A 14,049-nucleotide genomic window follows, 5' to 3' on the forward strand; every position below is an offset into this window, starting at 1 on the left:
CCCTACACTGTCCCATCAAACACTCCCAGGGCAGGTACAGCACGGGTTAGATACAGAGTAAAGCTGCCTCTACACTGTCCCATCAAACACTCCCAGGGCAGGTACAGCACGGGTTAGATACAGAGTAAAGCTCTCTCTACACTGTCCCATCAAACACTCCCAGGGCAGGTACAGCACGGGTTAGATACAGAGTAAAGCTCCCTCTACACTGTCCCATCAAACACTCCCAGGGCAGGTACAGCACGGGTTAGATACAGAGTAAAGCTGCCTCTACACTGTCCCATCAAACACTCCCAGGGCAGGTACAGCACGGGTTAGATACAGAGTAAAGCTCTCTCTACACTGTCCCATCAAACACTCCCAGGGCAGGTACAGCACGGGTTAGATACAGAGTAAAGCTCCCTCTACACTGTCCCATCAAACACTCCCAGGGCAGGTACAGCACGGGTTAGATACAGAGTAAAGCTCTCTCTACACTGTCCCATCAAACACTCCCAGGGCAGGTACAGCACGGGTTAGATACAGAGTAAAGCTCCCTCTACACTGTCCCATCAAACAATCCCAGGGCAGGTACAGCACGGGTTAGATACAGAGTAAAGCTCCCTCTACACTGTCCCATCAAACACTCCCAGGGCAGGTACAGCACGGGTTAGATACAGAGTAAAGCTCCCTCTACACTGTCTCATCAAACACGCCCAGGGCAGGTACAGCACGGGTTAGATACAGAGTAAAGCTCCCTCTACACTGTCCCCTCAAACACTCCCAGGGCAGGTACAGCACGGGTTAAATACAGAGTAATGCTCCTGCTATACTGCCAATGTGATAATACAACCCCAAAACTGGGTCTTGATTTGACTCCAGATGGAATGGGTACAAGAACCCGGGGCGCGGGTAGCGGGGCGCGGTGGGCATTGGGGGCGGGAGGAGGAATGTTAGGAGAAAGCACTGCTTGACTTTGACACTAACTGCATTATTACTCCAGTTTTTTAGCGAAGGCAAGTTTGCGAAGAGTTGTGTGTCCTTGGACATTTTAAAATTGCCACAGGCTTCATTTGAAATGATTTGAGAATGAAAGACCTTACAACACGTTTAAAATTTAGCATCTGGTACAGGAGCTGTGCCCAGAGATATGAACGTGCGGGCACACAGCTCTCTGCTGAGCAGTGGCAGCTTGGATCGGAGCCACTTAAATATGCTACTGAAACCTGTACTGAGGCTATCCAGCGCCCCCCCCCCTCCCCGACCCACAGACCAGCTGCTGCGGAATAAAAGCACCCTTTCAGCATCTAATGCTTTTATTACCCAATCCATCACTATTTATGTATCTGGCCATCTGTGGGTAACATTTCTGCACGAGTTCTCCCGATTTTCTGCTGCAACTCTTGTCCCTGAGTCAGAAGGTCGTGGGTTCAAGTCCCCACTCCAGGGACTTGAACACAAAAAATCTAGGCTGACGCTCCCAGTGCAGTGCTGAGGGAGTGCTGCACTGCCGGAGGTGCCGGCTTTCCGGATGCGACGTTAAACCGAGGCCCCGTCTGCCCTCTCAGGCAGACGTAAAAGATCCCGTGGCACTAATTTCGAAGAAAAGCAGGGGAGTCCTGGCCGATGTTCCCTTTAATCTTTTGGGGGGTGCGCGGCCCATTCAAATTCCCCGCGAATGCCCGGTTTTTTTTTCCTATCGTAGAGCCGGCAAGGGGCCTCCGCGGGAGCCCCAGACAGCTGCGCGGCCGCACTGAGAGGGAACGCTGGGCCTGACCGATATTTATCCCTCAACCAACATCACCAAAGCCGATTATCTGCTCGTTGTCACATTGCTCTGTTTGTGGGATCTTGCTGTGCGCAAATCGGCTGTCGCTTCTCCTACATGACAACAGTGACCACACGTCAAAAAGCACTTCATTGATTGTAAAGCGGTTTGGGACATCCTGAGGTCCTGAAAGGCGCTGTACAGTCGGCCAAATCCACTCATTTCCATTTTATCTTCAGGGTAGGGTCTTCCATAAGAGGAGCATCGTCACCACGAGCGCTCTACTCAGAGCTCCGACACGGCAAGAGAGCCCCAGGTGGGCAGAGGAAACGCTTCAAGGACACCCCTCAAAGCCTCCTTGAAAAAGTGCAACATCCCCCCCGACACCTGGGAATCCCTGGCCCAAGACCGCACAAAGTGGAGGAGAAGCATCCGGGAAGGCGCCAAACACCTCGAGTCTCTTCGCCGGGAGCAAGCGGAAGCCAAGCGCAGGCAGCGCAAGGAGCGCACATCAACCCAAGCACCCCACCCACCCGCCCCTTCAACCACCGTCTGCCCCACCTGTGACAGAGACTGTGGGTCCCGCATTGGACTCATCAGTCACCTGCGAACTCATTTTTAACGTGGAAGCAAGTCATCCTCGGTTCCGAGGGACTGCCTAAGAAGAGAAGACCGTCACCACAAGGACAGGAGCAGTTCAAGAAGAGGGCCCGCCACTCCTGGGTGACCTAGTCAACCGACGCCTAAAACCGATGGCCTGCTCATCAACACATTGCGGTTTGTGGGAGCTTGCTGTGCGCAGATCGGCTGCCGCGTTTCCCACATTACAACAGTGACCACACTTCAAAAAAAAAGTACTTCATTGGCTGTAAAGCGCTTTGGGAGGCCTGTAGAAATGCAAGTCTATCTTTCATTGGGTGGGGTCCTTGGAGAATGGCCACTAAACCATTTTTGGGGGGGGAGAAGTTTTATTTTAAAGTAAGCTTTCTGATTCAGCTTCTCGGAATGGAAGCCCTGGTGCTGTCAGTCAAGGTTGAACACCAGCTTTAAGAGTTGGGGAGATTCCCCTTTGTTCCATATATGGAATCGCAAGAGGCTGCTAGCGCTCAAGTGGCGGTGCTGGTTGGCAGGCGAGTGCGAGGTCTGAGCGTAGCCAAGAAGCCAATGCGTTTGGCCAGCGAGGAGTCAACATGCAGCCAAGCCTCTCTCCAGCCTGTGACAAGTGCTGAGCCATGGCAGGGAGGGGAGCAGGAGGAGGAGGCAGAGGCTGTTGCCCCACATCCCTCAGGCTCAACGAGGACAACGCCCGCTTCGCGCTGCTCGCCCTCTTCATCCTGCTCTACCTGCTGGGCGGGGCGGCCGTCTTCTCGGCCATCGAGCGACCGCTGGAGCTCCGGGCGCAGCGGGCGTGGAGCCGGAGGCTGGCCAACTTCAGCCGGAGCCACAACCTCAGCCGCGGGGAGCTGGGCGCCTTCCTCCGGGAGTACGAGGAAGCCAACGCGGCGGGGATCAGGGTGGACGCCCTGCGACCCAGGTGGGACTTCACAGGAGCCTTTTACTTTGTCGGGACGGTGGTGTCCACCATAGGTCAGTGTGTGTCTCTTTTACTGATTCCCTGCAACAGGTTCCAGAGCAGCCACGAGTGGAAGGAGCCCTGTAGACTAGACACCAGACTCCAGGAAAGAATTTCTATCACCCCTTTCAAACCTCCCAAAGCGCTTTGCAGCCAATGAAATAATTTCTGAAGTGTGGTCACTGTTGCTATGTAGGAAACGTGGCAGCCAATTTGCACAGCAAGCTCCCACAAACAGCAATGTGATAATGACTGGATGATCTGTTTTTTTTAGTGATGTTGATTAAGGGATAAATATTGGCCAGGGCATAACTCTCCTGCTCTTCTTCGAAATAGTATCTTTTACGTCCACCTGAGAGGGCAGACAGGGGCCTCGGTTTAACGTCTCATACGAAAGACGGCACCTCCGACAGTGCGGCACTCCCTCAGCACCGCACTAGAAGCGTCAGTTTGGACTTTTGTGTTCGAGTCTCTGGAGTGGGGACTTGAACCCACAGCCGTCTGACTCGGAGGCGAGGGTGCTGCCCACCGAGCCACACAACTGTGTTCTGTGCTTAATGCATTTCATTCGCAGGTTATTTCCCTGAACGAATGTTTAGCTGAAATGATTTACAAGGTTGATGTTGATTTTAATATCCCCTGAAGCATGTTCTCCAAGTGAAAACGGAATCTGCAATTGATTCCACCGGAATGAAAAGCCTTTTAATTGGTGTGATACTGAGACAGTCTCTAAATTGAATTTTCCAAACTTTTATCGCCCTGTAATTTCCTGAACTGCTTTACAACACAACAGCACAAACACAACGAAGATTAACACACTCAATTCTGATTTTTTTTTTCTTCCTGATTTTTTTGCTGTCTCTACTTTTTTAACTCCTTCCTCCTCCATCTCTATTCTTCCTACAAGTCTTCTTCCCCATCTCTCCTGAAAGTGCTGGCCCGGGTCGGGGGCAACGTTCGAGTTTCCACGAGACCCCACTGCTCCCCGGTACCTTCCAGTGGGCATTGTTCACCTGTGTGTGGGCAGGCTGGTCAACAACGGGAGGCATCACATCCCCCGTCGCCAGCCTCCCCACCCGACATTCACATGCGTCCACTTTCCACCAGGAGTTGGAACCATTGAATGATGCAGCACGGAAGAAGGCCATTTGGCCCATCGTGCCTGTGTCTGCTCTTTGAAAGAGCTTTCGAGTTAGTCCCACTCCCCTGCCCTTCCCTCATAGCCCTGCAAAACAATTTTCGGGGAGTCACTGGATAGTGAGCAGGAGCAGGGAACCCCCCCCCCCCCCAACACCGGACCCCTAGCTCAGGGACGCAGAGACCAAGTAGACCACCGGTGCCGCCTCCCCAGGTTGATTAGCTAACAGACCATAAATTGAACCATATGCTGGGTGGTGCATTTAGCAACTGAGTCACCGAGAGAGGGCGAACTGCAGCTTTCAAAATACATGCAGTTATTTCTACCAGAGGCTATTAGCCAAAAGACTGACTGGGTGTAACCCTCGCTAAACGCATTGCACCATTTTATTTTGTATTTGCACCTTGCCGTTCCTCCCTCCGTCGCACACACTTTTCTCGGCTGATGCTCTGCTCCCGGACCCTGACGTGGCCACTCTTCTGCCCAATCTACTCCCCCTTCCACCTTGCTGACTTGACTCTTCACCTCCTGCCTCCCTCCCCTCTGTCCCAAGGCAGCCCAGAGAAAACTAGACACGCAGGCAGGGTGAGGTCGCAATCTCTGATATTAGTGGACAATGACTTAATAGATTCGGACAAAATTGTTTTGGCCACCTTTTCAAGAATAACAACAAGAATGCCAACTTGTATTTATATAGCGCCTTTAACGTCCCAAGGCGCTTCATAGGAGCATTATCAAAACAAAATTTGACACCGAGCCACATAAGGAGAAATTAGGGCAGGTGACCAAAAGCTTGGTCAAAGAGGTCGGTTTTACGGCGCGTCTTAAAGGAGGAAAGAGAGGCGGAGAGGTTTAGGGAGGGAATTCCAGAGCTCGGGGTCCAGGCAGCTGAAGGCACGGCCGCCAATGGTTGAGCGATTATAATCAGGGATGCTCAAGAGGCCAGAATTGGAGGAGCGCAGATATCTCAGTGGGGGTTGTGGGGCTGAAGGAGATTACAGAGATAGGGAGGGGGCGAGGCCATTAATCTGCACTAACATTTCAGCCCAACTATGTGAGGTTATTTTTAAAATCATAAACCTTGCTCAAGGAGGGGGGGGGGGTACAGCAGTGTGCGAGTTTATACAGCATCTCTAACATGAAATAATGCCGCAAATAGACAGAATGTTGGAGGAAGAAAGCAAGACTTGCATTTCTCCAGCGCCTTTCACGACCTCCGGACGTCCCAAAGTGCTTCACAGCCAATGAAGTGCTTTTTGAAGTGTAGTCACTGTTGTAATGTATGAAACGCAGCTGCCAATTTGCGCACAGCAAGAGCCCACAAACAGCAAAGGATAATGACCAGATAATCTGTTTTTTAGTGATGTTGGTTGACTGATAAATATTGGTCAGGACACCAGCAATGTTTCCCCCTAATTTTATTTTTGGGTGGGTGGTCCCTCTTAACGGTTTGTACATGCGCATGCGCGAAATGTCCCATTTAAATGCCAGTGTGTCGGCTGCGCAGGACCTCCAGGCAGCTGTGTGGATTAACGGGAACATTGGACGCCAGGGAGAACTCCCCTGCTCTTCTTCGAAATGGCGCCATGGGATCTTTTACATCCAACTGAGAGGGCAGACGGGGTCTCGGTTTAACGTCTCATCCGAAGTCAATGGGAATCGGGGGGAAAACTCTCCACTGGCTGGACTCCTACCTAGCACAAAGGAAGATGGTTGTGGTTGTTGGAGGTCAATCATCTCGGCCCCAGAGCATCGCTGCAGGAGTTCCTCAGGGCAGTGTCCTAGGCCCAACCATCTTCAACAGAAGTGGGGATGTTCGCTGATGATTGCAGAGTGTTCAGTTCGCAACTCCTCAGATAATGAAGCAGTCCATGCCCGAATGCAGCAAGACCTGGACGACATTCAAGCTTGGGCTGATAAGTGGCAGGTAACATTCACGCCACAGAAGTGCTAGGCAATGACTGTCTCCAACAAGCAAGAGTCTAACCACCTCCCCTTGACATTCAACGGCATTACCATCGCCGAATCCCCCCACCATCAACATCCTGGGGGGTCACCATTGACCAGAAACTTAACTGGACCAGCCACACACATACTGTAGCAAAAAGAGCAGGTCAGAGGCTGGGTATTCTGCGGCGAGTGTCTCACCACCTGACTCCCCAAAGCCTTTCCATCATCTACAAGGCACAAGTAAGGAGTGTGATGGAATACTCTCCACTTGCCTGGATGAGTGCAGCTCCAACAACACTCGAAGCTTGACACTATCCAGGACAAAGCAGCCTGCTTGATCGGCACCTCATCCACCACCTTAAACATTCACTCCCTCCACCACCGGCGCACCGTGGCTGCAGTGTGTACCATCTACACGATGCACTGCAGCAACTCGCCAAGGCTTCTTCGGCAGCGTCTCCCAAACCCGCGACCTCTACCACCTAGAAGGACAAGGGCAGCAGGTGCATGGGAACACCACCACCTCCAAGTTCCCCTCCAAGTCACACACCATCCTGACTTAGATATATATCGGCCGTTCCTTCATCATCGCTGGGTCAAAATCCTGGAACTCCCTCCCTAACAGCACTGTGGGAGTAACTCCACCACACGGACTGCAGCGGTTCAAGAAGGCGGCTCACCACCACGTGGGGCAATTAGGGATGGGCAATAGATGCTGGCCTTGCCAGCGACGCCCACATCCCAGGAAGCAATAAAAAAAAAAAACCCTCCCACAGTGCTGCGCTGCCGTGTCAGCCTAGACTTTTGTGCCCGAGTCTCTGGAGTGGGACTTGAACCCACAACCTTCTGACTCAGAGGCAACAGTGCCACCCACTGAGCCACGGCCAACACAGACTGCAGACAAGACAAATCTAGGATGTCCTGATGCCCAGCTTGAGTTTTAAGAGCCTGTAGATTGTAGGAGGAAGGAGAGACCAAGGGGTCTGTTAGTGACTATCTTATATTTATGGCCCCTAGTTCTAGTCTCCCCTGCAAGTGGAAACATCTTCTCTATGTCTACCCTATCAAACCACTTCATAATCTTTAAAGACCTCTATCAGTTCACTCCTCAACCTCTTTTCTAGAGAACAGAGCCCCAGTCTGTCCAGCCTTTCCTGATCAGTATAAGCTCTCAGTTCTCCTGATCTCCTGCTGTAACCTCAGTGCGAGATCAATGGAAATTGCCAACAAATGGTGTGAAGCGGCCAACTCCTGACCAATCTCCCGACAAAATATCCCCATTATTCGTATATGTTAATGAAGACTCTGGTTGAGTGAAATAATGAACGAATTCGCAATGCCAAATCCTCTTTCGTGCAATTTCTCCAAAATGGTCCCCACAATGGGATTTGATTTGCTCTAAATATGGGAGCCCTGTGAGCAAACGTTTCTGCGCACTGGGGTATTGAGGCGTCCAGCCCGGGGGCGTCGCCGCTTTGACCCCCCCCCCCCCCAACACCCCATCTGTGCTGAGTTAGCTGTTCTCAGTCAGTTTGGCATTTGGTGCTGAAAGTGGGCCAAACATCCCTGGGGTGGAGGGAAGAATCCGCCAGGGTTCCTGCCCCTGATTATAGCCAATGGACATTGCTGTGGGTGCGCGAGTGTGTGTCTGTGTCTATGTCTATGTGTGTGTGTGTATCAGTGTCTGTGGGTGTGTGTGTTGGGTGAAGGCAGGATTGGGCTCTGCTAAGATCGCTGCCATGGTGAATATCCTGCCAACATTCACTGTAACGACTCGCGCAGATGGTACAATCATGGAGTGCAGCAGCAGCAACATACACACAGAGAGACACACCCCAGAGGGGTTGGGGGGGTGGTCACTGGATGCAATCCTGGATGATTTTCCCCTCCCTAACCCAGGGGCTCTGAAGATAGTTACAGTGGCCTCCATCCGCTGCACTAACTGAGATTGGTTAACTCAGACCAGAGATTGAACCTGGCTCCTCGCTGTTGCTGTGTGCCTCAGTACCACACCGGGTGGTGCAGTTACCCACACAGCCATGAGTGGGCAGTACACACCCGTGCCGGCTCTTTGCTCTGGGCCAGCATACGTATTTCTTTAAACTGCAATAACTCGAGGAGGCGTGGGCAGGAAACATGCCGTTTGATTTTTTTCCGTTACTTATCAGAACCTCAGGTCTATAACGGAAGTGAATAATTAACTCCAGTTCTGTCGATCTGCCTTTTCTGCGGCACTCATATATTCCACAGTATCATCAAATGATGCATTAATAGCAGAAAGGAATTAAAATATGGTCCATTAGCAATACCCGAGTACCACGGGTGCGAGGAATTCAAACAAATCGACAGCTGGGGCCATAAAGCAAAAGGTTATATCGAACGTCATTAATTAGTATTTCCACATAAAAGTTTCTGCAAATGGAGAACCAGCTCTTAATGCTGATTTAATACGAGGTGACGACACTTGCACAACTGTCGGGGACTTTGAAAAATACACCCTTGTTCAATCTGCGACTGCAAACCTCTCCGCCCCTTGCCTCAGCTCATCCGCCGCTCAAACCCTCATCCTTGCCTTTTCTTTACCTCCAGACTCGACCGTTCCGACGCACTCCCGGCCGACCTCGCACCCTCCGTAAACTTCAGCTCATCCAAAACTCTGCTGCGCCCGTGTCCTAACTCGCTCCGAGTCCCGTTCGCCCGTCACCCCCCCCCTGTGCTCGCCGAGCTTCACTGGCTCCCCGTTCGGCAACGCCTCAAATTTAAAATTCTCATCCTTGTTTACAAATCCCTCCGTGGCCTCGCCCCCCCCCCCCCCCCCCCAAAAGATCTCTGTGTTCCTCCAATTCTGGCCTCTTGCGCTTCCCTGCTTTTAATCGCTGCCTGGGCCCTAAGCTCTGGAATTCCCTCCCTAAACCTCTCCGTCTCGCTCTTCCCCTTTTTAAGACGTTCCTTAAAACCTACCTCTTTGAGCAAGCTTTTGGTCACCTGTCCCGATATCTCCTTATCTGGCTCCGTGTCAAATTTTATCTGATTATGCTCTTATGAAGCGCAATGGGGCGTTTTACTATGTTAAAGGCACTATATAAATACAAGTTGTTGTTGCTGCACTCTACAGCACGAGTTTCCTGGATTTTTTTCCTTCCAGTGTTCGGCCGGACCTCTCCTAAGCCACTGGTTCAACGTGCAGCCGACTGCCTTCCAAAAGAGGCCCATTATTTACGTGACATTCAGCAGCTGTTCCACTGCAGTGTGCATCACACACAAGCCTAATTCTGGCCTCGGCTGACACACACACACACACACACACACACACACACACACACACACACACACACACACATTCTTCCCAGCAAGGAGTCGCAGGACAGTGATCAGGAACGGGGTGGGAATCCTGGCTCATTGTCTCCTCTCCTTGGCCCCGGGGGGGGGGGGGCGGGGGGGTGCTGAGGCCAATTGTGGCACTCGGGCTGGAGTCCCAGTTGACACCAGCTCACTCCGAATAGACCAGGGGTGGAAGCTGGGATCTTATTGGTCTCGATGACGCAGCACAGCATTGGGACATGGATTTAGCAATTCATAGAAACATAGAAGATAGGAGCAGGAGTAGGCCATTCGGCCCCTCGAGCCTGCTCCGCCATTCAATCAGATCATGGCTGATCATCCAAATTCAGTACCCGGTCCCTGCTTTCTCCCCATATCCCTTGATCCCTTTAGCCTTAAGAAATATATCCAACTCCTTCTTGAATATATTTAATGAATTGGCCTCCACTGCCTTCTGTGGTAGAGAATTCCACAGGTTCACCACTCTCTGGGTGAAGAAATTCCTCCTCATTTCTGTCCTAAATGGCTTACCCCTTATCCTTAGACTGTGACCCCTGGTTCTGGACTCCCCGGCCATCGGGAACATCCTGCATCTAGTCTGTCTAGTCCTGTTAGAATTTTATAAGTTTCAATGAGATCCCCTCTCATTCTTCTAAACTCCAGCGAGTATAAGTCCAATCGACCCAATCTCTCCTCATACATCATTCACCAGACTGATACCTGGGATGGCAGGAATCTTTGCTGCACTCCCTCCATGGCAAGAACATCCTTCCTCAGATAAGGCGACCAAAACTGCACACAATACTCAAGGTGCGGCCTCACCAAGGCCCTGTACAACTGCAGCAAGACATCCTTGTTCCTGTACTCGAACCCTCTCGTCCACCAATTCCTATCCTGGACCTCTTGTCCTGAACTCTGCCATTACAGACCTCCCACCGTACTCGTCTCTTATGACAAACCTCCCGATGGAAACTCTTATTTCAAGCCTCTCATTACAGAAATCGTGCTGTCAGAGGAAGCTCCACTGTGAGCAGCAGAGGAGCAAAAAAAAAAGAAAAAAGACTTGCATTTCTATAGCGCCTTTCACGACCACTGGACATCTCAAAGCGCTTTACAGCCAATGAAATACTTTTTTTGAAGTGGAGTCACTGTTGTAATGTGGGAAACGCGGCGGCCAATTTGCGCACAGCAAGCTCCCACAAACAGCAACGTGATAATGATCAGATCATCTGTTTTTGTTATGTTGATTAAGGGATAAATATTGGCCCTAGGACACCAGGGGGTAACTCCCCTGCTCCTCTTCCACCTGAGAGAGCAGACGGGGCCTCGGTTAAACATCTCATCCGAAAGACGGCACTCCCTCAGTACTGCACTGGGAGCGTCGGCCTAGATTTTTGTGCTCGAGCAGGACCCTTGGCCAGTTTTATTCCCCAGTTATAGAAAGGTCTGTCCGCAGTTCACACCCTCTGATCAATACTCTGATAATCACTTTACAGCCTTTGTTTCGCTATGTTAATGTTCAGGGAGTGAACTGGTTGTCGAGGCCTGAACTGGCTCCAAAGTGGAGCGGACTGAGACGCAAGCGGCCCCAGTTGCAGCGGAGATACGAAATACTTTTTTGACGCTTACAATCCTCATTTGATCTCCCCCCCGCAGGGTTTGGGATGACCACGCCGGCGACGATCGGTGGCAGAATCTTCCTCATCTTCTACGGCCTGGTCGGCTGTGCCGCCACCATCTTGTTCTTCAACCTGTTCCTGGAGCGGATCATCACGCTGCTGGCCTACATCTTGCGGTGGTTCCACGAGAGGCAGTTGCAGCAGAGTGGGCTGGCGGAGCCGCCCGACCGCAGAGGCTCCCGGCACTCTGGAGAGGTGGACAGCTTGGATGGCTGGAAGCCCTCTGTCTACTACGTCATGCTGATACTGGGGATGGCGTCGATCGTGATCTCCTGCTGCGCGTCGGCGATGTACTCGCCCGTCGAGGGCTGGACCTACGCCGAGTCCCTGTACTTCTGCTTTGTGGCGTTCAGCACCATCGGTTTCGGTGATTTGGTGAGCAGCCAAAGGGCGGCCTACGCCCACCAAAGCTTGTACCGGGCGGGGAACTTTCTGCTCATACTGATGGGCGTGTGCTGCATCTATTCCTTGTTCAATGTCTCCTCCATTGTCATCAAGCAGTTCCTCAACTGGATCCTGAAGAAGATGGAGTGTCGGTGCTGTCGGCGGTGCCAGAGCAAGAGGACGGCGAGGGGGCACTGGAACGCCGTGCATCCGGCAACTGTCAAGGCCAGAAGGCACGAAGTCTCCGTGGAGACGGTGTGCGACAGCGAGACGGACGGGCGCCGGATGTCGGGGGAGATGATCTCCGTCAAAGACTTTTTGGCTTCCAACAAGGTCTCCTTGGCTATAATGCAGAAGCAACTCTCTGAGACTGCCGTCGGCGGGCCCCGGCAAAGCTACTCGCGCTACAACGGCTTCTCTGGTGGCGTCGGCGCCTTGGCGATCATGAACAATCGGTTGGCAGAGACGAGTGTGGATAGGTAGCCTCGTGGCTGGGATGCCGTATCAGTAAACGGAGGCGAGGTCGGTGGTGCAGCTGACTGACACACTCAGTCTCTCGCTCGTCACCTTTGCTGAATAGTAAAGGGTACTGCCAGGACGGTCCAAGACTTGATCGGCCGCTTTGCGCTGAGGTAGTTGATCTCGAACCGGGGCAGTGGTGGTAGGGGGGGGGGCCGCTTAGACCTGCCTCAGCGAGTTGGCCAAAGTACCAGACAAATCAGCCGGGGGTCCCCTGCCGCTGATTGAAGCCCAGCCCCTCCGCCTGCTGGTTAAGTATAGCCGCGGACTTCATCTTCAGTCGCTCCTGAGATGGTCTCCCAAAGCAAGCATGCACAGCCAAGGCTCGCGCTCAATAGGAACAGCCGGGTAGTCGAAACAGCTGAGGGTGCCCGCACTTCAGGAAAGGAGGGGAGATAACTGGGCTTTCTCCTAACAACAACGTGCATTTATATAGCGCCTTTTAATATAGTAAAACGTTCCCGAGGCGCTTCACAGGAACGTTACCAATCAAAATCAAACACCGAGCCACATCAGGAGACATTAGGACAGGTGATCAAATGCTTGGTCAATGAGGTCGGTTTTAAGGAGCGTCTGAACGGAGGAGAGAGTGCTGGAGAGGTTTAGGGAGGGAATTCCAGAGTTTAGGGCCCAGGCCAGCTGAAGGCACGGCCGCCAATGGTGGAGCGATTAAAATCGAGGATGCTCAAGAGGCCAGAATTAGAGGAGCGCAGATATCTTGGAGGGTTGTGGGGCTGGAGGAGATTACAGAGGTAGAGAGGGGCGAGGCCATGGAGGGATTTGAAAACAAGGACGAGAATTTATTGGGGCAGGTGACCAAATGCTTGATCAAAGAGGTAGGTTTTAAGGAGTGTCGTAAAGGAGGAGGGAGAGGCGGAGAATTTAGGGAGGGAATTCCAGAGCTTGGGGCCCAGGCAGCTGAAGGCACGGCCGCCAATGGTGGAGTGATTAAAATCGGGGATGCTCAAGAGGCCAGAATTGGAGAGTGCAGAGATCATGTACTTAATACAGCCAGTAACACCGAACTATGTGGAGCTTGCTATATATTCTGGGAACCACTTGAATTACACAGGGAGATGGCTCGTATAAGTCATGCTCAACCTACAAGGTCGTGTAAAATCTATTACAAGACTGTAGAAGGCATCTGTAAATGTTTTTACTACTGTAAATAAAACATATATCTGTTCGAAAATGCCACATTAATATCGTCCAATATAGTTTTAGCAACTGAAATGTCAGCTTTTATTATCAAGATGAATATTTTCTTGTGAAAGAATTTGAAGATTATAGGAACATACAATAGGGTTCCCATACTGTGAATAGCAATGCATAACTGTAGGAGAATAGAAAGAAAGTCTTGCATTTATATAGCGCCTTTCACGACCTCGGGACGTCCCAAAGTGCTTTACAGCCAATGAAGTACTTTTTGAAGTGTATTCACTGTTGTCGAAGGTTGTTTTTGTGACTGGAAGCCTGTGTCCAGTGGTGTACCGCAGGGATCGGTGCTGGGTCCTTTGCTGTTTGTAGTGTACATTAATGATTTAGATATGAATGTAGGAGGTATGATCAGTAAGTTTGCAGACGACACGAAAATTGGTGGAGTGGTAAATAGCGAGGAGGGAAGCCTCAGGCTATAGGACGATATAGACGGGTTGGTCAGATGGGCAGAACAGTGGCAAATGGAATTTAACCCTGAAAAGTGTGAGGTGACGCATTTTGGGAGGACTATCAAGGCAAG

At 51.5% G+C, this 14,049-nt stretch overlaps 1 protein-coding gene across 2 annotated transcripts; it reads left to right on the top strand.

Moving 5' to 3' along the window:
• Positions 1-2,730: 2,730 nt before the first annotated feature.
• On the top strand, positions 2,731-13,503 carry LOC147096814 (potassium channel subfamily K member 13-like). 2 transcript variants are annotated; one of them, XM_085973459.1, is made up of 3 exons: positions 2,731-3,334; positions 11,386-11,783; positions 11,910-13,503. In XM_085973459.1, the coding sequence occupies exons 1-3, from the start codon at positions 2,980-2,982 to the stop codon at positions 12,273-12,275; spliced, it is 1,119 nt and encodes a 372-aa protein (XP_085829585.1). In that variant the 5' UTR covers positions 2,731-2,979; the 3' UTR covers positions 12,276-13,503. The 2 variants fall into 2 exon arrangements, with proteins under 2 accessions (XP_085829585.1, XP_085829584.1); XM_085973458.1 differs by having other exon boundaries at positions 2,732-3,334; positions 11,386-13,503.
• Positions 13,504-14,049: the final 546 nt, after the last annotated feature.

Source organism: Somniosus microcephalus, chromosome 34 (genome assembly GCF_052327205.1).
Source record: "Somniosus microcephalus isolate GS21.2 chromosome 34, FLI_Smic_1.0, whole genome shotgun sequence".
Taxonomy (NCBI): domain Eukaryota; kingdom Metazoa; phylum Chordata; class Chondrichthyes; order Squaliformes; family Somniosidae; genus Somniosus; species Somniosus microcephalus.